The sequence below is a fragment of the Phascolarctos cinereus genome, unplaced genomic scaffold (assembly GCF_003287225.1).
Source record: "Phascolarctos cinereus isolate Bilbo 61053 unplaced genomic scaffold, phaCin_HiC Scaffold_726;HRSCAF=1367, whole genome shotgun sequence".
Classification (NCBI taxonomy): domain Eukaryota; kingdom Metazoa; phylum Chordata; class Mammalia; order Diprotodontia; family Phascolarctidae; genus Phascolarctos; species Phascolarctos cinereus.
Window position 1 is genome coordinate 409,531,160 of NW_027556098.1, and position 24,017 is coordinate 409,555,176.

The following is a 24,017-nucleotide window of genomic DNA, read 5'->3' on the forward strand; positions in this document are numbered from 1 at the left end:
GGATCTTACAGATAAGGAGACTCTACGCCCAGAGGTCAAGTGACTTGCTCAAGGCCATACCCAGCTAGGATTGAACTTGGGGCCCCCTAATTCCGGGGATGGCTCTTCCCAGTGAACAGCACCACATCCTTCCCAAGTTACCAGGCTGCAGATCTCCAGATACCTCCCCAGGCAGGCTTGGAGACAGAGAAGGACAGAGACAGAGTGAAGGACGGGGAGAGGTCCAACATCCCTCCCTCCCCCCTGAAGCCCCTCCCCACCCAGAAGCAACAGAAGTGGGAGACCCCACCTCATCTTTCCTCTCTCCCCTCCCTGAAGCTTCCCTATCTCTTACTAGCCATGTGACCTTGGGCCAGCTCCTGTCCCTGCCTAGGGCTCAGTTTCTTCTTCTGTAGGACACAGAAGAACTTGAGGATTTATATAGTTAGTATGTTGCTTTGATATTCTATGGTGCTGTAGCTGTGAATGTTCCTGTTCCTTTAAGAAGGGGGCCAGGCAGCCCCCTCCCCTCTCCTTAACCCTTTGGGGTCCAGGGCTCTTCCCCCTCTCCAAGGAGAGGGAGGAGGGCGGGGTAGGAGGCGGAAAGGGGGGAAGGAGGAGGAGGCCCAGGCAGGCGGAGGGGGCCCAGGGGCGGAGACAGCCGGGGTGCTGAGAGTGAGGGAGAGGGAGGAGAGAAAGTTTGTCCGGGAGGAGTTTTGGGCTGGCCAGTCCAGTTGAGGGCTGAGAGCCAGAGACAGAAGGCAGGCGGCAGCGAGTGGGTGGTGGGCAGCGAGTGGTGGGCACGTCTGTAGGGCCGAGACATCGAGACCAGGCCATAGCCGGGGGGAGGGGGAGAACCCAGGCCCTGCCCCCCTTCCCCCTTCCCCGGCCAGACTGAGGCCGGAGCCAAGGGAAAGTTTTGGCCTGGATGCCTGGGTCCACCAGGATGGGCAGATCGGGGCTGGCATGGTGCCTGGCACTCTGGTGCTGGGGAAGTTGGGCCCAGGAAGGTGAGTGGGTCCAGGGCATGAGGGGAGGATGGATACTATATCCCTGGGTCTGAGGCCTAGAGGTGTGCCCCTAGCTGGGCTGGCACAGGTGCCCAGACCCCGGATGTGGGTGCTGGGCTTCCCTACCTCCCCCATGCCACTCTGTGCCTACCCTGGGGTCTGTGACTCAGACCACCCACAGAGGGAAAGTTAGTGTTGTAAAAGTTGGGAGCTGGGCTCCTGGGGGCAGTACCACGCACCTGGAAAAGGCCTGGGATCCAGAAATAGGGGAAGGGGCATAGGGGGGAAGAAATAGGGAAGACTAGTACCAGAGAGAGATGCGGAAAGAGGAAAAGGTACAGGAGACAGAGACTGGGATGAGAAACAGAGGGAGGAGATAGAAGACACAAAAATAAGAAACAGACACTGGCTGGCGTGATCAAGAGATGGAGAGAGACTAGAGACAAGAGCCTAGGAATACTGAGGGAGACTGAGAAGGGCAGGAAGGGCAGAGGGGGAGACAGAGATGGGGAGAGCCAGAGATGGAAGAGGAGAGGGGAGGGGGCAAGGGAGGAAACCAGCGGGTAAGAGATAGCTGGAGACAAGTTAGGGAGAAATTAGGAGCAGGGACAGGGAGGGGCTTTGGCGGGGAGGGGGAGGCTGGTAGTCTTGGGCCATGAGTGTTGGACACGAAGGGGGGAATTTTCTGTGCTTACGAAGATGCTGGTTTCCGTTTACCGTTAGGGCCTGTGACTCAGTTGGCATCAGGCAGGGATCAACACTCCCCCCTCTTCTGATCCCTGTCTGCTCTGGATCCAGTCCAGGAGGAAGAAGGAGCTATACCAAGGGGATTCCCCCTTAGGAAATAACAGGGGGGTGGGCAGGGGGCAAAGGGTTCTGGGAAGGTGAACTTGGGGAGGGGGGAACCTGTTGCATCTCTCCGATTCCATCACTGTCCTCCCCATCCCTTTCCCCCTCTCTTCTCTCCGTGTCTCTCCATTTTTGCCTCTATCTCCGAATCCTTGTCTCCACCTCCGTTTTCCTCTCCCTCTCTTTCTCTCCCCATCCCTGTGTGTATCTCTCTGTCTTGCTCTGTTCTTTCCCTCTCTCTTTACTCCTCCTGTTTCTCCATCCCTGTCCCTGTCTGTCTCTAGGGGTCTCTCCCTGGCTTTCATCCTCCAGCCTAACTCTGGGTATGTTGATCCATACTTGGGCCCTCATGATGGTAGAATGGCCTGGTCCAGGGTGTGGGAGGCTACCCGAGGGCCTGGGACTTGTTCCCATTGGTTTTCTGGACTCTGGGGCCCCCTGGGACTGCCTATTCTCCCATAAAGGTCTCTTCTTCCTCCCCCTTTGCCACCCTCCCCTGACTGCTGAGCTCAAGCTGCTGGTAGGCCCATGGGCCCCTCACTACTAGGGCTGCCTGAAGGGTGCTGCCCATCCCTTCCCCTCCATCCTCACCTTAGGCTGTGGGGACCTCTGCCCAGAAGGGCATCCCTAGGAAGGGAGGGCACTGATGAGGCTCCCGGGCAGGGTTCAGGGTCAGCTACCTAGCCCTGACATCTGTCAACTCCCATTCCCCTGCCCCGTTCCCATGTCCTTCTCTGCTGATCCTTGCCTCCCCTCTGTCCACCCCCGTCTTCTCCAGCTGTCTTCCCTCCTCTTGTCTCCCCACACTGCCCCCGGGGGTTCCTCCCTCCATCTCCCCCTGTTTCTCTCTTGCCTCCCGCTGCTTCTCTCTCTTCTCCCTCATCTCTCCCCACCCCCAGCTTCTCCCATTGTGTCTCCCTCTCTCTGCCTCCCCTGGTGCACACCACGTGGATCTCTTCTGGTGTGTCCCTGTCCAGGTGTGTGGGACCCATTTGTGACTGGACCTGGGAATGTGACAGGGGCACGGGGGCGAGTGGCCGTGCTTCGTTGTGAGGTCCGAGTGGCCGGGGAGGCTCCAGAGGTCAGCTGGCTTCGGGATGGGCAGGTCTTAGAACTTGCTGACAGCACCCAGACCCAGGTGCCCCTGGGGGAGGAGGACCAAGATGACTGGAAGGTGGTCAGTCAGCTCAGGTACAGCTGGGAATCCTGCCCTCCAGCACAGACCCTGGCCCTCTCCTCAAATCCTGACCTCTACCCTGCCTTTAACCCTGACCCTTCCCCCCACCACCTGAAGGAGAATGGAAGCTCCTTGAGTTCAGGAACTGTCTTTTTTTTACTTCGTGCCTGGCACATAGGGGGTGTTTAATGAAACGTTTAAGGAATTAGAATGCCCTGGACTTTCTGCCCTGATTTAGTTTCTACTTTGCTAACAGTCCCTAGATCTTCCTGAGTTCAAATCCATCCTCAGACACTTACTGGCTGTGTGACCCTGGGCAAGTCACTTTACTCTATTTGCCTCAGTTTCCTCATCTGTAAAATGAGCTGGAGAAGGAAATGGCAAACTGCTCCAGTGTCTTTGCCAAGAAAACCCCAAATGGGGTCATGAAGAGTCAGACACGACTGAACAAAAGCTTAGCCCCAGCCTTCCTACCCTTAGCCCCTGGTTCACTTGGGTCTAGCACCTACATCCCAGCTCTGTGAAGGGTTTAAGGGGTTTCCTTGCCCAGGGCCCCTGTCCAAGCCTGACTCTGGCTCCTGCCTCCCTTCTGCACCCTGTCCTGTCCCCTCACCTTGACCCTATGACGCAGCTCTCATCCCTAGCCCCTTGACCTACCTCCTGTACCCCTTCCCCTGTCTGGGCACCTGCACTGTCTCCCCAGGATTTCAGCCCTGCAGCTCTCAGATGCCGGGAAGTACCAGTGCTCTGTGGCTGTAGAGGGGGAGACGTTCCTGTCCCTACCAGCCTACGTAGGTCTAGAAGGTAAACCTCAGTGCAGGGTTCTGAGGGTGGGATGTGAGTGAGGAGTCAGAGAGCCTGGCATGGGGAGTCTAGGAAAGTTGTGGGGGTCCTGGATGTGGGGTCTGGGATTATAGTGGGCAGATGGTCCCTCTGAGGGATTGGGGCTAGAGGATTTTGGAGACGTGGGAAGGTTGATAGGGGATCAGGGAGTCCAGGGAGTTTGTGGATGGTTTGAGAAGATCTAGAATAGAAGAATGGGTTTTCAGGGATGTTCAAATGGTCTAGGATAGAGGTCTGGAGGGACCCTTCCAATGGAGAGGGGGTTAGAGAGCCTGGGATAGAGAGATAAGGAATTGTAGGTTAGAATATGTGAGATGGATGATACTGGTGGTTATGGAGGGTTATAGAGCCCAGGATAGGGAATTTAGGGGTTATATGGGGTCCAAAGTTCTGAGGTGAGGAATCTCTAGGACTGTGGGATCAGAGAAACTGAGATGGGGGGAGGGTCTAAAGATCTCTGAGTGCAGAGGGTTCTGGGTGGAAGGTCTAGGACAGAAATGTGGGATTCCAGGTAATCTAAGGTATGAGTCAGGGACCGTGAAGGGTTAGGGGACCCTGGATGGGGGGGGGCATTCATCAGGAGTCCTACATGGAGGAAACTATAGATCTAGGGAGGTCAGGGGGTCTGGATGGAAAAAAATACCAGGTTGTAGGAGAGCAGGTGGTCTGGGATGAAGATTCTGCAGGGGTATTAGAAGGTCTAGTGTGGGGGAGGTCAGACAGTCTGCAATAAAGGTCTGGAGGAATATGGTGGGGCAGCAGGATGGAAAAGAAGCTATGACCCTATAGGTTCCTTGATCTAGGCACCCCCACCTCCACCATCTAGGCCTCCCCTATTTCCTGGAGGAACCAGAAGATATGACTGTGGCTGCTGACACCCCATTCAACCTCAGCTGTCAAGCCCAGGGGCCTCCTGAACCTGTTAATCTGCTCTGGCTCCATGATGGTGCCCCCCTGGCCCCACACAGTCCTACCCAGGGCCTACTCCACCTGCCAGGTGAGTCTCTCCAGGACCTGGGATGCTGGGGGGGGGGGGGCTGGAATCCCCTCCAGCTATGGCCATCCTCACATCCCTGTCTCCCTCTGCTTGTTTCTGTCTCCTGTATGTTTCTTTCTGTCCTAAATCTGTCTCTGTCAAAGTCTCAGCCCTTTTGTCTCTATCCTTCCTTTCTGCCTCTCTGTCTCTTGTATCTTCCCCTTTCTACTTCTGTCTCTTGTGTATCTTTCTGGCTTTCTCTCTGTACCTCTGTCTCCATTTCCTACTTTTTATCTCTTTCTTTTGAAACTTTTGTCTAATACCTAGTGCGCTCTCTCTCTCTCTCTCTCTCTCTCTCTCTCTCTCTCTCTCTCTCTCTCTCTCTCTCTCTCTCTCTCTCTCTCTCTCTCAATCTCTATGTCTTTGTCTCTCCCCTACCCTCCACCCAGCCCACTCTCAATGGCCTCCTTTGTTTGGGGTTCATATCTGAAGGCTGTATGTGGTCCAAGTTCGTGGTCTTGGACCCTGAGGGGAAAGCTGTGGGCATGGAGGGGAGGAGAGAAGGAGGGGAAGCACAGTCCCAAATGCCTCATCTCCTGCCCTTGACCTTGGCTACTAGAAACTTTGGTGCCCCTCTCCCCACTCCATGTCATGGGCTGGACTCTGCCACCTTAGGTTAGCAGAAGCTCTCCCATTTTCTTTCCCAAATAAGAAAGCCAACAGACAGGAAGAGACATGGAGAGAAGGGGGAGGGAGAGAGAGAGATGACAAAGACAGAGAGACAGAAGTGGAGGGAGAGAGAAATAGAGGTGGAAGAGACGAGGAAGAAAGAGAAAGGAAGAGGGAGAAGAGACAGGAGGAAGAGGGAGGAAAGGAGAGAAAAGTGGGGGAGAGAGAGAGAGAGGGGGGAGAGAAAGGGAGAGAGAGAGATGACAAAGACAGAGAGACAGAGGTGGGGGAAAGAGAGAGACAGAGGGGGAGAAAGAGAGGGGAAGAAAGCAGAAGAGCAAGAAGGAGGGAAGGGAAGAGAAAGAGACAGAGAAAGAGAGAGAGAGAGAGAGAGAGAGAGAGAGACAGATAGTATACAGAAAAACACAGATTGAGAAGCTGGGAGACAGAGACTGATGAAGAACCGTGAAGAGAAAACTGACAGAAACATGAGGAGAAAAGCAGAGGGAGACAAAGTCAAAGGGAGAGAAAGACTGACCTTGAGGGCGATAGCGCTGAACGCCTTTATTGTACATAGGGGGAAAGCGAGGCCCAGAAAAGGGAAGAGAGTTGTCATAGATCATCCATGACATCAGGAAGAGCCAGAGCCCTAGGCCTCCACACTCTCAGTCCAGATCTCTGGGATCCTTCCCCCCTCGCCAGCTGAGAGATAGAGAGAGGCTGGCAGCCTTGAACCCTGCCCTCTCATGACTCTCTGGGGATTGGGAAAAGAGGCTGCCCCAGCTACAATCCCCTTTGAAGTCTACAAGTTGGGTTCTGTGTTTTTTTCTTGGGGGGGGACAGAAAAGGGAACATCTGGGAGGCTGTGCAGGAGGGAAATGAAGTAACCACATCAGAGAGAGGAGACGGGGGCCTGAGCTGGGGAATGCCATATCCCCAGGACAGTGGGGGTATCATTCAGGCGGGGTCTACATTCCCCACATTCCCGCAGGCCCCCCTTCCCCTCCCAGAATGAGTCAGGGGCGAGTCAGGGGCAGTGAGCATGGCTGAGTCAGGCTGGTGGGGTGGGGGTAGGACTCAAAACGGACACCTTGGGAAGGAGAGGACACAGGGTGTCTGTCTATCACCGTGTGTGTGTCTTCGCTTTCTCAGTGTCCTCAATGATGCTGTCTTTGCCCCCATAAAGTGCCCTCGTGTATTATTGCGTGCTCATGGGCACATAGCTCAGATCTCAGGGCTGGCTTGCTGCCTCGATGCCCTCCTCGTAAGACTGGAAGCCCCCTGAGGGCAAGCACTCTTTCTTTTCAAACATGATTTTGTCTGTGTATCCCCAGCAACTAGGCCAGTGCCTGGCAGAAGCAGACAAACATTAATAAATGTTTGTGGACTGGACTGTGTCATGTGTGAAGACATTTCCGTGTCTGTGTATCTGTTTGTGTCTATATGTCTGAATGTGGGACGATGTCTCGAAGAATGTTATCTTTGCGTGTGTGTGTGTGTGTGTGTGTGTGTGTGTCTAACAGGGTGTACCCCAGAGTGTTGGGCCCAGACTTTCTTTCCACAACTCCTCCTCCCAGTCCCTGGAAAAGCTGGGGGCGGAGAGCCCTAGCCAAGAGCTAAGGCCGGGCTCGCATCTGGGAAGCACATCTGGACAGTGTCCAGCACCAGTCCAGGCATAGGCCAAGGGACTTTTTCCAAGGTTCTGAGTGAGGGCAAGAGCCTGGGTGCTCCCCACAACTCATAGACCTGACTAGGATCTAGAGGGGGCCCCTGGGTTCTGAGATCCCCTAGCACCCCAACAGGACCCCTCAGCCAGAAGCAGCTCACCCGCCCTTGAGGTGACTCACAGGACCAGGCGGGGCTGGGGGTGGGGGATCAGGAATGTTGTGGTCAGTGCCTGGGCAACAGCCTCCAGCCCCCTGCTTTAGAGACCCCATGGGGCCTCTCCTCTGAGGCTTCAGTGCCTCCAATTGTCCCCTTACTGCCTCCTCTCTGCCCCCTAATGTCTGCTTTCTGTCTCCCTCATCCACTTTCCATCCCATCTCACTCTCCCAATGTCCTCTCCTCAGTGTTTTCTCTCTGATCTCATGATTTTCTTTCCTTTCCACACTGTCCTCTCTCTCCCCCCCTTACTGCCTCCTATCTCCCTGCCCCCACTGTCCTCTGCCCCCCACTGTTCTGTCTCCTTGCTGACTGCTCTCTGTGTCCCTAATGCCCCATCTTCCTTCCTCCACTATATTTTCTCTTTCTCCCCACTGCCCTCTCTTCTGTCTCCTTTCTGTCCCCCCTATAGTTCTGTGTTCTATCACTGTCCTCTCTCTGACCCCCATTCTCTTCTCTCCTTCCAGCTCCCAGCCAGGATCAAGGCCCAGGGCATCCCCTTCTCCCTCTCTGTCCCTTGGGAAAGGCCATCACTAGGCACAAACTGCCCCTTTCCCCCACTTGGCACCATGCCTGCTGATGGCAGCCGCCTGGGCATCTGACCTTGGCAGAGCAGGGGAGGAGGGTATGTTTCCGGCCTCATGGGTCCCCCTCCTCTTCCTCAACCCTTCCCCCTCGCTCCTGCTGACGATGAGAAACCTTGTCTGTGCCGAGGGAGTCAGAGAGGACCTGGAGGAGGAAGACTAAGTGGTGTGGGATGGGATGGAGGCAGGGCAGACCCACAGGTACAGGCATACACACACCCCAGGGGTCCGACTGCCCAACTGTCTGACTCTGGACCTCCTCCAGTACTGAGGGGGCAGTTCCTAAGAGTGTGTGGCCATTGGAGTCTGGATAGTTGTAAGAACCCAGGACACCATGTAGGCATCTGGGATTTTGTGGGGGACTCCGTGTGTGTGTGTGTGTGTGTGTGTGTGTATGAGAGAGAGAGAGAAAGAGAGAGAGAGAGAGAGAGAGAGAGAGAGAGAGAGAGAGAGAGAGAGAGAGAGAGAGATTGTCTCTGATTCTAGCTACGCGTGTGCTCATGGTTTTCTTTGTTGATGTGAGCACAGATGTGTTTGCGATTCTATGTGAGTGTCTGTGACTGCACCATGTATGTGTCAAAGAAAAGGTGGTCTACCTTTGTGTACACGTGCACACCTTGGTTGCTACTCTGGCCATGGCCTGGATGGGTGACTAGGAGTATGCGTGTGTGTGTGTGTGTATGTGACGGTGTCTGCTCTAGCCGTGCATGCGACGGTTGTCGTGGACATCTGTGTGAGGGACTGTGTCTCTTAATCAGGGTGCGTGTGTTATGTTCATTATGCCTGTTCATCTCTATAATTCTTGGGCTTTGTGTCTGTCAGTCCCTCAGACGTGCTTGCTTCCCCGACCTCTCCCCACTTCCCCCACACCCCAGGGGATTCCAGCGGTTTGTGCACATGCATGTATACACGCACACACACCCACACACATCCCACCATCCCTGTGGCCCCAAGCTGTGCCTGGATCCCTCCTTGTGTAGGTTCTAGTCTTGACCAAAGATGTGACCACTCACTTTACTAAGAGGTCCTTTTTGTGGGTCCCTGGGGATCAGTTTCTTTACCTGTGAAACGGGGATGACCCTGAGTAGAACTACAGAAACATTCTTAAATTGAAATTCTCAAAGTTCTGTGAACCTCAGAGCTACCACCATTCTAATAACTTCCCTCTCTACCAATGGCTACCCCACCCCAGGCCTGAATAAGACATCGTCCTTCTCCTGTGAGGCCCACAATGCTAAAGGGGTCACCACATCCCGGACGGCCACAGTCACAGGTGACCCTGGGGGAAAGGATGGGCTGAATCCTTGGAGGAAAGGGCTGAGGCTGGAAGGAGAAGGAGGGGTGGGGGGACAGGACTCTGGAAGCAAGGCGGGGCTGTGGGTAACCTAGAAGGTGGGGTCTAGGATTTGGGGGCTCTGGAGGGGAGGGAAAGGGGAAGGCTTCACACCATCCCTTGTCTGTGACCCCCTAGTGCTTCCACAACGTCCTCAGCATCTCCGGACCACGTCCAGCAGTCCCACGGAGCTTGAAGTGGTCTGGACGCCAGGGGACAGTGGTATTTACCCCATCACCAACTGTGCCCTGCAGGTGAGAGGTCCTCCTAGTGGCATCTCCCTGTCCCCACCCCAAAAGAGGAAGTGTCTCCCTCCGAGGCCCGAGGCCCACTTCCCACTGGGGCTGAATCCAGGGCCAATGTCAAGGGTGGGGGTGGGGGGTCACTACTTTACCAGGGAAAGGAGAAGTGGGAGTCAGGCTGGGGACATCCGTCTGTCCCTCTGTCCTCAGCAAATCCCACTTCCCCTTCCCCTCCATGGCTGAAGGACAGAGGGCAAGACAGGTGCCTGCTCCCACCCATTCACCGCTTTCTTCTTGCTCAGCGTATGTTGGAGATGATTAGGGGGAAGGGGGAGGGACCTCTTAAGAATCCCCTTCTCTCCAGTATCTTTACAGTTCCCTGCACCTCTCAGGGCCCAGAAAATCAAAGAACCTTAGAACCAGAGTTATAGAACCACAGAAGAGAGAACCTTAAAATATAAGAACCAAAGAGTACAGAATCTGGGAACCATAGGCTCATAGGCCTGAGAACCAGAGAAAGCCACAAAACACTGAACAAAAGAATCGTGGAATACAGAACCATAGAACCATAGAATATGGAATCCCAGAACACAACATTTAGAACCTTAGGAACCAGAGGGAAGCATGGAGCATAGAACCTTAGAACATAAGATTCACAAAATACGGAATCAAAGAATATAGAGCCTCAGAACCATAGCATTAAGAGCCTTAGAATTAGAGGGAATGGCAGAACATAGAACCTTAGAACATAAGAATCCCAGAAGCCATAGAACCTTAAAGCCATAGAATATGGAACCTCAGAATCATAACATTAACAACCTTAGAACTGGAATGGCAGGACATGGAAACAGAACCTAAGATTCACAGAATACAGAACTTTGGAGCCATAGAATATAGAACCTCAAAACCATAGCAGTAAGAACCTTAGAATTGGAGGGAATGGCACAACACGGAAACTTAGAACCTAAGATTCACAGAATACAGAACTTTAGAGCCCTAGAATGTAGAACCTCAGAACCACAGCATGAAGAACCTTAGAATTAGAAGGAACAACAGAACACGGAACCTTAGAACATAAGAATCCCAGAAGCCATAGAACCTTAAAGCCACATAATATAGAACCTCAGAACCATAGCATTAAGAACCTTAGAATCAGATGGAAATTGCAGAATGTAGAACTTTAGACCTATAAGATTCCCAAAATACAGAACCTTAGAACCACAGAATATGGAGCCTCAGAACCATTGAATTTAGAACTTTAGAATTAGAGGGAGTAATAGAACATGGTACCTTAGAACAAAATATTCTTAGACAGTGGAACCTCAGGACAAAAGAATCATACAATAATGGAGCACAGACAGAAAAGATTCATAGAATGTAGAATCTTAGATCAAAAGAATCATAAAACCTTAGGTCCATAGATGGGCCCTGAGCCCTGTTCCCTCCTCCTCCCTCCCTCTCTCCCTCTAAACCTAGGCTGTGCTATCAGATGACGAGATTGGGGCTAGACCCGGAGCCCTGGAGCCACCAGAGGAGCCCCTGGCATTTCAAATAGCTGTACCACCCCACAGCCTGAACATGACAAACCTGCAGCCCCACAGTGCCTACCACATCCGTGTGGCCTGTGCCAGCTCCCAGGGCCCCTCCCCTTGGACACACTGGGTGCTGGTGGAGACGCCTGAGGGAGGTAGGCTGGGGCTTGGGTCCCTACCCTTTCTATCTCCTGGCCTACCATCCAACCCCCTTCCACTCTAGGGAAATGCTCAAACAGTTCTCCCTTCTCCCGCTCACTTGTGTGCTCATATCATAGGGTGTCTCCAGGAGGTACTCTGACTCACATGGGATGGGAAAGAATGGGGGTTTCAGCCTGCCTTTCTATCCCTCTTTGCCCAGTGCCAATGGGACCCCCAGAGAATGTGAGTGCCATCCGAAATGGCAGCCAGGCTCTGGTGCGCTGGCAGCCACCTCGGGCTCCGCTGCAGGGGACGCTGCAAGGATACAAGCTGGCATACCGGGAAGAAGATGCGCTTGAGGTGGGCATGGCCTCAGCTAGGCAGGAGGGGGCAGGATGGGGAGAGGCTGCTGAGCCTCCACTCTCACTCCCCTCCCTACCCTCACCATCACTCAGGTGCTGATGGATGCAGGGCTGAGGCGGGAAGTGACTCTGGAGCTTCGGGGGGAAGGGGTGCTGCCCAACCTAACCCTGCGGGTGGCAGCCTACACCAATGCCGGTGACGGGCCCTGGAGCATGCCTGTGCTTCTGGAGCCCTGGAGACCAGGTACCAGCCAACCCAACCCTGGGACCACCCCACTACACCCAGGCCTGAGACTCCCTAAGCCTGGCCCAGAGACCTTCCCTGAACCCAGATCAGAGACCCCAAATGTGGCCTAGGATCCACCCTGACTTCCTCCCACCACATACTTGTTCCCGAGACCCCCAAAACATTGCCAGGACTCCTCATTTACGTCATCAAAAGGAGAACCCTATTCCCCCCGCTGCCATATGCCCTGTTCACCACTAAGACCACTTTCCCGGTTATGACCCTTAGTACTCCTCTCCCTTTTCCACACTAAGCCTGCTCCCCTTCCTTTCCTCCCCTCTTCTCTCCACACAGGGAATGGGCAACCAGTGCGCCAGCATGGTAAGGGCCCCTTGCATGGCCCTGGCTCAATCATCAAGTCCCCTCTCTTGTCCAGTGTGCCCCCTAGAAAGCTTGGCATGGTGCCCAGATCCCCTTTGCACATTCAGGAAGCTCCCTTGAATGCCAGTCCTATACCTCACCCACCACTCCTGATACGTTGCGACCCCTTATTTGCCCCCAGCATGACTTGCTCAGGACCTTCTTCACACCCCTATCGCACATAACTGGCATAGCCCTGCTCATTCCTTACAAACTGATGTGCCCCATCACATACCCACTGCATGCTCCTTGCACACCCTCCTCACCTCAGTTCCTTGCACTCCCACTCTGGGCTGTATACCACAATCATCACTCATTGCACACCCTTCCCTCACACTCGTCCCTTCTCCCACCACACAGCCTTTTACACACCTACATTATTTCACTCCCCTCTCAAACACTCACTACATATTCCTTGCCCTCCCGACCCCCAATCCAATCCCAGGTACCTCCCCTCTCCCTACCTCCTCGGGTCCCTGGTGGTGTGGGCAGGGCTTCCTCCAGGAAAGGGGCTTTGCTTCTCCATGACCCCTCCCCAACACCCTGCAGTGAAGGACCCCCCAGCCCCTGCCTTCTCCTGGCCCTGGTGGTACGTGCTCCTGGGGGCTGTAACAGCTGCTGCCTGTGTCCTCCTCCTCGCCCTCTTCCTCTTCCACCGGAGAAAGAAGGAGACACGTTATGGGTAAGCCAGGCCTGCCACATACCCAAGTCCCTCTTCCCAGGCCTAGGACACTGCTGCCAAATCCTAGACCTAGCTTTGGAAGGGACCTCAGAGACCATCCCATACAGCCCAGGGGTAAGTGGACTTGATCAAGTAGCAGAAAGAGCATTGAAATTTAGGTACTCTTGGGGCAGCTTGGTGGCGCAGTGGATAGAGTACTGGCCCTGAAGTCAGGAGTACCTGAGTTCAAATCCAGCCTCAGACCAAACACTTGACACTTACTAGCTGTGTCACTTAACCCCAACTGCCTAAAAAACAAACAAACAAACAAACAAAGAAATTTAGGTACTCTGACTTCCCATCTAGACCTTCTATAACAGGGATAGAAGAGGAATTTGGGGGGGAGGCCCCAAGGACCAAACAGGACCCAGGCTTCTCCCATGTCCCTGGAGGAGCTCTGTCCTCACCACCTGCCCTGATCTCCCCAGGGAAGTCTTTCAGCCCACGGTGGAGCGTGGAGGAGAGCTTGTTGTCCGGTACCGGGTCCGAAAGTCCTACAGTCGGCGCACTACTGAAGCTACCCGTAAGGGACGGGCGGTCAATAGAATGCTCCCACTTCCACTGACGCTACCTCCCCCCGTGATAGTCTCCGAATCTTCAAATCTTAGGGTTCCATAACTTTAGATTCTTAGAATTCCAGAGTGGACTGCCCCTAGGACCCTAGAATCTTGGCCTTCTATAACCTTAGAATATGCGAGGGGAAGGAATTTGCAGGAATCTCCTGACTCAGTCCAATATCTTTCTACCAGCAATCAATGAACAAGAGCGCATTCACTGGGCGCTTTACTAAGCACCAACCATACAGAGAAAGGCTTTTTTAAAACGGTCCCTGCCTCAGGGACTTTACACAACAGGGAAGAAGGCTGGAGGAGAAGAAGGAACACACATGGGGCTTTGGGTGGATTGCTGCCCCTAAGACCATTTCTGATTCCTGGCCCTTGCTTTGCTCTCAGTGAACAGCCTGGGCATTAGTGAAGAGCTGAAGGAGAAACTCCGAGACGTGATGGTGGACCGACATAAGGTAGCCTTGGGAAAGACCCTGGGAGAAGGTGAGTTTCCCAGACCACTCTCAACCCCACCCTGATTTCTTCCTTTCACATCCCCAAGTCCAATGCCTTTCCATAATTCAGTAAGAAACATGGAGGTCACCTATGGCGCCTGAGCTGCACTCTGGCACCTCTCTCTCTGCTCGGGCTCAGGGGCCACCCCCCAGCACCTCCTTCCCCTCCCTCACTCTTGTCTCTGCCTCCCTCTTTCTCTTTCCCACCCCCAGGGGAGTTTGGCTCTGTCATGGAAGGGCAGTTGAACCAGGATGACTCCATCCTCAAAGTGGCTGTGAAAACTATGAAGAGTGAGTTTGCTCGTAGGAGACGTCTCTCCTCCCTTCCCTTCCAAGCCCCTGCCTTCTTCCTCTATGCACACCAGCCCTGAACCAGAGCACCTAGAACCAGACCATGTGGCTTCAAACCCAATACTTCCATTCATGGAGGCAGCTAGGTGGTTCAGTGCTGGGCACTGGACCTGAATTTAAATGGGACCTTGAACTAGCTATGTAACCCTGGGCAAATCACTTAACCTCTTTCTGCCTCCATTTCCCCAACTATAAAATGGGGATAATGAGAGTTATCACAAGCTGTTGTGAGGGTATTTGTAAAACACTTAATACAGTGCCTGACACAGTAGGTGCTTAATAAATGCTCGTTCCGGGAGGGAACGAGCATTTATTAAGTACCTACAGTGTACCACTGGAGATCTAAAGGCAAAACTTAAACAGTCTCTGACCTCAGGGAGCTTACATACTATTGGGAGGAAACAACCTGAGTGAAGAAAATGTATATGATTCTGTTTGGCACTTCATGCCATACTCCTTGCCTTCTCAGTCGATGGGGGAGGGACAGGAGGGAGAGAATTTGGAACTCAAGAAAAATTTTTAATGCATGTTAAAAATAAATAATTTTTTAAGAAAGGAAGGAAGAAGGACAGAAAGAGAAAATAGGTACAAAGCAATTGCCAGCAGGGAGAGCCATCGGCTTCCTGTAAATGTGGCACTTGTGAAGGAAGCTCTGGACTCTCAGAAGCAGAGCTCCCCAGGCACAGGTGGAGGGAGGTGCTGCCTGTACAAAGGCACGGTGATGGGAAAGTAACGTCACATGTGGAGCCAGATTCTGGCACCAACAAGAGGTCATATGGGAATCCTAAAGGCAACAGGGAGCCCCAGAAGCTTCTTAAGCAGGGGAGGGACCTAGTCAAGAGCTGGGCTTGCCCAGGCTCAGAGCTCTAGAGCAGAAGGGGACTTCAGACGTCATCGAGCGCAATCCCTTGCTTTTACAGATGAGAAAATTGAAGCAGTTTAAGTAACTCGTGCAAGGTCACCCAGGCAGGATTTGAACCCATTCCTCTGCTTCCAAAGCTAGTGCTCTTCCTACTGCCCCGAGCTGTCTGCAACAAGGTTGAGCTCTGTGGTCAGCTCCACATCTCCAGCCCCGGAGCCTCTAGGGTTCATTCTAAATCAAAACCCCAACGAGCCTGAGAGGCGTCAGGGTCAGGAACACCGAGGTCCAAACCCTGCTTCTGCCTGGCTGTGTGGCCACGGCCACCTCGCTGCCCCTCAGAGTCTCAGTTTCTATTTCTGTTAAAACGAGTGTGGCAGGGGATAACTGGCCAGTCCCCACATTATATGGCAGCATCTTGCTTGTACCTGGGTCACAGGTGCTACAGAAACATCAGCCATTGTTGTAATTGCACGTTCCCCTCCTCTCCCTAGTTGCCATCTGTACCCGGTCGGAGATGGAAGACTTCCTGAGTGAGGCAGTCTGTATGAAGGAGTTTGACCATCCCAATGTTATGAGGCTCATTGGTGAGTTGGAGGACGGAGAAGGGAGAGGATGGTACATGGAGAATTGGGAGACCCCAAAATCTGGGGGGAATGGAGGGAAGGGAAGGGAAGGATTGGGTCTGTCCTTTAGCCTTCGTGGAAGCTGGGCCAGCCCCCACCCATCCTCCGCAGCCCCTCTCTCCGCATGCCCCTCCCCCCCAGCCTGGGAATGTGGCAGCGATGTAACCCCTGACCTCTCCCAGAAATAGCTGCTCCCCTCCAACCCCCTGGGCTCCGGAAACAAACCCTGGGAACCAGCCTCCTCAACTGTTAGCTTCTCTGCTCCCCTCCCCTCTGCCTGCAGAAAGAGACGGTGGCCAGGGGGAGAAGTTGGATGGGGTTCGTCAGGGGGTAACCCATGAAAGTGGGAGACTAAAGGGCTTCCCTGGTGGGGAGCGGGGATCAGGGGTCTGCCTCCAGGGCTCTGAGTGTGAGGGATTTCCTTCGCCTGTGGTCATCCTGCCCTTCATGAAGCATGGTGACCTGCACAGCTTCCTGCTCTATTCACGACTTGGGGACCAGCCTATGGTGAGGGATTTGGGGTTGGGGGAGGGGTGGGAGGAGCAGGCCATCACCAGAGGTAAATTACACAGCTAAAAAGTGGCAGAGCTAGGGTTTGCACCCAGGATTCTGGGGGCCCAGGGAAGGGACTGGGGTGAGGGGCACAGAGGGAAGGGAGAGAGGAGATGGAGAGGGAGAAGGGACACTGGTAACCATACAGCTGAGGCTTCTTAAAATCACCAGGTCTTAAAATACAACTTCATAGAACCTTTGAATCTAGAACTAGAATATTAGAATGCAGAATGTCATGGCTAGAATGGATATTAGACCTAGGATTCCTTTTTTTTCCTTAATGGACCTGGGATTTCATTAGTGTATAGAGTGTTCCTGGTAAGAAATTCCCTCTAGCAAAGTAGGTCACCACCTGCAGCTTAGAGTCTTCCCAAGCTGCCTAGAGCACTGAGAGGTTAAGTAACTTGGCCAGGGTCACACAGCCAAGATGTGACTGAGCAGGACTAGAACCCAAGGCCCTTGTCTCTGAACTCTCTGGAAGTTCAGGATCTGCCTCTCAGTCCTCTCTACCTCAATTGCTCCTTTCCAACACCCAAACCTCCCAGCTCCTCTCTCTCTTTCTCTCTCTCTCTCTCTCTCTCTCTCTCTCTCTTCTCTCTCTCTCTCTCTCTCTCTCTCTCTCATCTCCCCTCCTCTCCTCTCTTCTTCTCTTTTTCTTTCTCTCTTCTCTCACTTTATCTCTCTCCCCTCTCTCATCTCTCCCTCTGTCTTCATATCTCTCTCTCTCTCTCTCTCTCTCTCTCTGCACATATATATATATATGTATGTATGTATGTATATATCTTCCTGGACCACAAACACATGGCCATTCCACGCTCACACTCTCAAGCTGGGGCACGTGTGGCCCCAGGGGCCACCATCCCTTCTTGCATCTCTGCCAGGAAGGACCATAACATATAGCCACTTAGAGCTGGAAGGGGCCACAGTAATCATTCAAGTCAGCTCCCTCCCTATGCAGCTGAGGAAGCCAGGGCCCAGAGGGGAAACCAGGGTTAGGGGAGTTGGGGAAAGTGTTGGGTTGACTAAGAAGATGGATGTATGCTTGGGGGAAATTAAGTTAGGAGAAAGGCTTTGGGGAGTGAAGGTGGCCGGAGTCAAAGAGGCCTCTCCCTCCCTCACCTCCTTCCCAATACCCCTCCCTCTGCCCAGTTCCTACCAACTCAAACACTGGTGAAGTTCATGGCAGACATTGCCAGCGGTATGGACTACCTGAGCACCAAGAGGTTTATTCACAGGGACCTGGCTGCCCGGAACTGCATGTGAGCCCTCCCATGTGTTTGTGTGTGGGAAGAGGGTGGGGAGATGGGCACAGATACTCATGGAGAAGTCAGGGCTATGGGAGGGGCTGAGAAATGGTAGCCTGGGGAGGGAAGAGTCTATACCACCCCAGGCAATCCTCAAAGAAAAGGGAAAAAAAGGAGAGAAGGTACCCCAGGCTAGAGCATGGGGCCTGTCCTAGGCGGCTGGAGGAGCTCTGGAGAAGAGACATTTTTGGGTCCTGGAACAGTCACAGAGGACTGGGGAGAGGAAATGACCCCAATTAGGCCCTGATGAACTTAATTTCTTACCCTAGGAAACTGAGGGTTGAGGAATGATAGCCTAGAAAAATTAATGGGGCAATACTGAGGGCTCAGAAAATAGGTTCTAAAAACACTGGGCTCCTGTGATGCCCCCAGCCCACCATGGTCCCTGTCCCCTGTCCCCACAGGCTGAATGAGAACATGTCCGTGTGCGTGGCCGACTTTGGCCTCTCTAAGAAGATCTACAATGGGGATTATTACCGCCAGGGCCGAATTGCCAAGATGCCAGTCAAGTGGATTGCCATTGAGAGCCTGGCTGACCGTGTCTACACCAGCAAAAGTGATGTGGTGTGTATAGGGGTATGGCCATGTGTGTATAGGTGTGGTGACTCATGTGTGGGCCAAAGTAGAAGAGATCCCTGAGGGACTCCACTAATCCTCTTCTTCCCTGTTTTCCTTGTCCCCCAGTGGTCCTTTGGGGTGACCATGTGGGAGATTGCAACTCGTGGCCAGACGCCCTACCCAGGTGTGGAGAACAGTGAGATCTATGACTACCTGCGGCAAGGCCATCGTCTCAAGCAGCCAGCAGACTGTCTAGATGGACTGTAAGCCCTGCCCTACCCTGTTACCATGAGCATTTCTCATGTCCCCCCATCTGAGCCCTGAATATCCCCCCAACACTCTGAAATGTTTGACAGAGACCCCCGAGTGCACCTAAGCACCCCAAGATCCTGACCACTCCCCAAACATAGAGACCCTGAAAATCTACCTACAAACTAACGCACTGAATGACCCAAGGCTCTGAGCATCCCCAAAGACATCCCCAAGGCACCAGGAATGTGACCAGGAGCTTCCTCCACCAGAATGCCTCCCGAGACCCCTGAGCCACCCCCCCATTTAGCCTTCTAAAGCCCCCAAAACCCTACAAACACCCTAAGAACCTACCAAACGCTGGTGATGCACTTTCAAGACCTTCCCTGGACCCCCCAGAGAATGTTCGAAATAAGTGCAGATGCTCTGAAAGCCTCCTTGGAGACAGCCCAACTCCTAGGGCCCCTTAAGGCTTCCAGATGCCTAAAGCTCCTCAGCCTCTCCACACCAGACCCAAATCCCCCATTGGACCTCCCTAGACATCCAGTACAAAGAGCAGTGGACTTAGAAGAAAAACACCTAGGTTTGAGTCCCAGCTCTGATCATTACCATGTGGCTTTGGCCAAGTTCCTTCCCTTCTCTGGGCCTCAGTCTCCCCCTCTGTAAAATGAAGAGTCTGGATCATGTTTCCTTCCAGCTTTAAATCCTGTCATCCTAAGGATTCCCATCATTACCCCTAAACCCCCTGAGACCTTCTCCAGGCCTCTGAGACTCAGCCTGAATCTCCCAGAATTTCTGGAGATGGCCCAAACCTTGAGCTGAGGGCCCTTGAGTAATCATCCCCAAAACTCTCTGAGCTCCAAAGAGCACCCTCAGCCCTTCCCTGCCTTGCCCCATCCTCTGAACCCTCCATTCCTCAGCCACTATTCCCCACCAGGTATGAGCTGATGTCTCGCTGCTGGTCCCTGAGCCCCAGGGATCGACCGACCTTCGCAGAACTGCGAGAAGAGCTGGAGATGACATTGAAGAGCCTTCCCCTGGCCCAGGACCCCGAAGAAATCCTCTATGTCAACATGGATGGGGAACCTGCCGGGGCTGCTGGGGGCACCCCCCAATCTAGCCCCCTGCCAGCCCCAAAGGCCTCCTGCAACTGTAGCTGCGTCACCTCTGCCGACGTCCACCCAGCTGGACGATATGTCCTCTGCCCCTCCACAGCCCCTGGGGCCCCAGTGCCCACAACCAGGGGGCCACCTGCACCTCCTGGCCAGGAGGAAGGGGCCTAGGTGAGGCCCCTCAGATCCCACCTTGAGCTAGGCACTGCCACTGGGGAAGCTCGGGGAGTCTACTCCTGGCTTCACCCACCCATCCCTGACCCCTGGGCCCTCCCACCACTCCTGCCCTTCAGACCCCTTGAAGCCACGCCTCTCCCCTGACTCCACCTCTGTCCCTTGTCTCTTACCTTCTCACCAGCTGTCCCTCTTCTTCCTCTCCCCCGTCCCCCAGATCCCTATTTCTTGGACCCATTTATTTCTCCATTTCTTCCCATCCCTGCCTCCATCCTTTCCCCGTCTTCATTCCCCTCTTTTCTCCCTATCTTCCATATCTCTCTTTTCCCATTTCTTTCTCATCTCTCCACATTTTTTCCTTTCCCTGCCCCAGGCCCTATATCTCTATCCTCCTATTCCCTGATCCCCTCCTTGCCTCTTCCCATCTCTGTCCACCTCTTCCTTATTTCCTCCCATCTTTGTCCTCTTCCCTTTGTCCATTCCCTTCTCCCTACCTCTCTCCATCTCTGCCCCTCATCTACCCATCTCTGTCCTATTTTCTCCCTCCAGTTCTGTGCCTCCTTTCCCCAACCATGTAACCCTTTTCCCCATTTCCCTCCATCTTCATCCACCTCCTCCTTTCTCCCTATCTCTGTCCCTGGCCCCCACAGTTCCATTCCCCCTTGGGGTATGCTGCCCCAGCTCTGTGCAATGCATTAGGGATGACCCCCTCCCCAGGCCATCCTGCCCCCCTGAGCCAGTCCCTTCCCCCACATACAGAGATTTTGTACAATATTGGTTCTCCCTCCTCCTCCTTCCCCTTTCACTCCCCAGGGCCCAGATTATCCCCATAAACATTTTGTACCAACCAATACCTGCCTCTTGTCTTCCCTGCACACACACAGACAAAGGCATTCACAGAGACACAGGTATAGAGACATTCAGAGACAGAGACGTGGGGGGAAAGGGGGGCATACCCAGGGATAAAGACAGAAAGACATCTATGTCAAAAAAAAAAAAGACTGAGACAGTGATTTTCAGAGATGGGACACAATTTACAGTTGACAGCTATACAGAGAGATGGTGACACACTCAGAGACATGCAGAGAAATAGAGACAGACATTCAGGAAGAGGGAGCCACCCTCAGACGCAGACATATAAGACACAGGGACCCACACATAGGTAAAGAGACACAGACAGAGGCTGAGATGCGTGCTCTGATAGACAGACAGATACACAGAGAGACAGGAACATACTGAGATAAAGACACAGAGAGACAGGAACAGACACAGATATTCACAGAAAAACAGGCACTGTGCAGGAATAGAGGCAGGCAGAGACACTCTCAGAAGCAGACAGGCACATGTGAGGGACGCTCATGGCAGGCGCACAGACAGATGCATGCAGACACAAGCGCCCAGGCGCACTCAGGCCGTGGTGGACACACACTCATACACATTCCTGGGGGCGGCGACAAGGGGGACAGATTGCCAGCGCCCGGATGCCCCCTGGTGGCGAGTCCTGGTGGCGTCCAGAAGTAAGCCGCAGAGCTGGGGGTGGATAGAATGGAGTGAGCGGTCTGGCTTTGTGCCTGTGTCCAAAATGATGTAGCCGTGTTTGTACTCGCGGGCCTGGCGTCCACTGGTTCTGATGTGGGATTCGCGTCTGAGTGGGGCATTGTGCGGCGACGCCCTATCCTTGCTCGTGTCCCCTCAGGATGGCTTTGTTGAGTGCCTCAGTTACCCGCAGCGGAGTGGGGAAAGGGCTGAATCCGAAGTCAGCAGAGACCTGGGTTCGAATCCCAGCTCTGCCACTTCATAGCGCCCTGATTCTGGGCAGGTCCTTTCATTTCTTTCACTCTCTCTTTCTTCATTTGTAAAATGTGGGTGGTAATAGTTTCCCCGCCCCTTTCGAAGGGTTGTTGTAAGAAAAACCTCCAAGGGCTATATTAAGTGAAATGTTGTGCTTGTTGTGTCTTTGTTGACTCAGACCAGTGGGGGCATCTCTGGTTGTCCTGATCTACAGCTCACCGCTAGACCCAGATGGCTCCGGAGGAGAGGGTGAGGCAGGTGACTTTGCACAGCCCTCTCTCACTTAAACCCAATTCACTTGCAAGTCAAGGCATCACCTTCCTGATGGCGTGGTCCTCTTCCTGAAGCAAGGACAAACAGCAACAGTGTCCTCTGCACCTCGTCGGGCATCTGAGTGTGTCCCCTCTGTGTACCTAACAGGGATGCCATGCAGAGGAAGGGGCATGTGGGTCTGTCGTTGATACAAGTCAATGGATGCATCTTGTGTCAAAGTATTGTGTCACTGTATTCCTGAAAGGGTATATTTAGTGGCTCTGAGTTTTCTCTCTGTCATGTCCCTGAACCAATATGGTGTCGCTGTCTGGCAAATGTGGCAGCCCTTTGTTTGTGCCAGTCACTATGCTGGTGATAGAAAGAAAAGATGAAAAATGGTCCCTGCACACAGGGAGCTTCCATTCTACAGGGAAGAAACAGATTGCATGAAGATGAATAAATATAACATACAAAAAATTTAAATAGAGGCAGCACATGTATAATCTGTATCAAATTGTTTGCCTTCTCATAGAAAGGGGAGAGGAGGAAAGGAGAGAATTTGGAACTCAAAAAAGTTTTAAATGAATGTTAAAAATTGTTATTGCATGTATTTGGAAAAATATATAATTTTTAAAGAAAGAAAATAGAGGCATCCAGGTGGCACAATGGATAGAGTGTTGGACTTGGGGTCAGGAAGACCTGAATTCAAAACCCAGCTTAGACATTTACTGGCTTTAATACCATGGTCAAGTCCCTAACCCCTGTATTCCTCTATTTCCTCATCTGTAAAATGGAGATAATAAAAGCAACTATGTCCCAGGGTAGTTGTGAGGATCAAATGATATCATATTTGCGGAGTGTTTTGCAAACCTTAAAGCGTTATATAAATGCTATCTATTATTATTGTTAATAAGTTTTCATTGACATCCTTGTTTTTGTAGGTTTGTTACATCACTATAATTTCCTCCAATGTCCCTCCTTCCCCCTCTCACACAGCCATCCCATATAACAAATAACATTTTTAAGAATGAGAAAAATTGCCGTAACTGACTGATACATTAAAATATGTGCTATGTCCAACACTTGTGCATCTCCCAGCTCTGCAGCGGAGTGGGATGGGACGAGGGGGTCTTCTTTCAAGCCATGCTTGATCTTTATACAAAATAATCTTGGAAGGGTTGAGGGCACTGAGTACTGGGGAGGATCAAAAAAGGCATCCTGTAGGAGGTGGCATCTCAGCTGAACTTCAAAGGAAGCAAAGGATTTCAGGAGATGGAGATAAGGAAGGAAGGCATCCCAGACATGGGGACAGCATGTGCAAAGGAGATGGAATGTTCTGAACAAAAGAGAGCAAGGAGGACAAGTTGCATGAAATAGAGTTCACAAAGGGGAGTCATCTATAGTAAGCCTGGGAAGATTGCCCGGAGCCACAGCATGAAATGCCAAACAGAAAAAGCAACAAGTTATAACCTAGAGGCACTAGGTAGCCACTGAAGGTTAAGCAAGAAAGTGAAATGACTTACTTGTTCAACTATGTGAAGGAGGCAGTGGACAGGAGGCGGCTATTACAACAGAGCAGACAAGCATTGATAAAGGTCTATATTAGGGCGGTGACCATGAGTGGGGAGAAGCAGGAAAGGAAAGAAGAATGTGCATTTATATAGCGCCTGCTGTGTGCTAGGCACCGTGCTAAGCACCTTCTACAAGCGTATCTCATCTGACCATCACAACAACCCTGGGAGGTGGGTGCTGTTATTATTCCCATTTTACGGTTGAGAAAACAGGCAGCGAGTAAGTGACCTGCACACACATATAGTCACACATCTAATATGTGCCCAACGCTGAATTGGAACTGAGGTCTTCCTGACACCCAGCCCAGCATTCTGTCCACTGCACCACCTCACTGCAAATAGACAAGACCCGGTGACTACATGGGTAGGAAGGATAAAGTTGAGGGAAAAGTTGAGAAGGATGAAGTTCCAAACCTGGATAACTAGAAGGATGGTGGTATCCTCAGCAGAAGCAGTAAAATCGGGAGGAAGGCCAGATCTATGGGGAAAGGTAATGAGTTCTATTTGGGATTTCTAAGGATATTGAATTGGAGACGTCCAGCAGGCAGTTAGTGATGTGGGACTGGATTGACGTCTTTGAGGGTTTTGTTGTTTATTTGTTTGCTTTTGCAAA

General features: G+C 52.6%; 1 protein-coding gene across 2 annotated transcripts; it reads left to right on the forward strand.

Moving 5' to 3' along the window:
• The first annotated feature begins 653 nt into the window (after nucleotides 1-653).
• On the forward strand, nucleotides 654-20,641 carry AXL (AXL receptor tyrosine kinase). 2 transcript variants are annotated; one of them, XM_020978422.1, is made up of 20 exons: nucleotides 654-989; nucleotides 2,816-3,029; nucleotides 3,719-3,819; nucleotides 4,685-4,855; nucleotides 9,161-9,241; nucleotides 9,440-9,555; nucleotides 11,020-11,230; nucleotides 11,437-11,576; nucleotides 11,672-11,822; nucleotides 12,159-12,185; nucleotides 12,774-12,906; nucleotides 13,374-13,468; nucleotides 13,899-13,994; nucleotides 14,219-14,296; nucleotides 15,710-15,802; nucleotides 16,227-16,348; nucleotides 17,543-17,652; nucleotides 18,102-18,261; nucleotides 18,382-18,518; nucleotides 19,442-20,641. In XM_020978422.1, the coding sequence occupies exons 1-20, from the start codon at nucleotides 908-910 to the stop codon at nucleotides 19,785-19,787; spliced, it is 2,664 nt and encodes an 887-aa protein (XP_020834081.1). In that variant the 5' UTR covers nucleotides 654-907; the 3' UTR covers nucleotides 19,788-20,641. The 2 variants fall into 2 exon arrangements, with proteins under 2 accessions (XP_020834081.1, XP_020834082.1); XM_020978423.1 differs by lacking the exon at nucleotides 12,159-12,185.
• The last annotated feature ends 3,376 nt before the right edge of the window (nucleotides 20,642-24,017 follow it).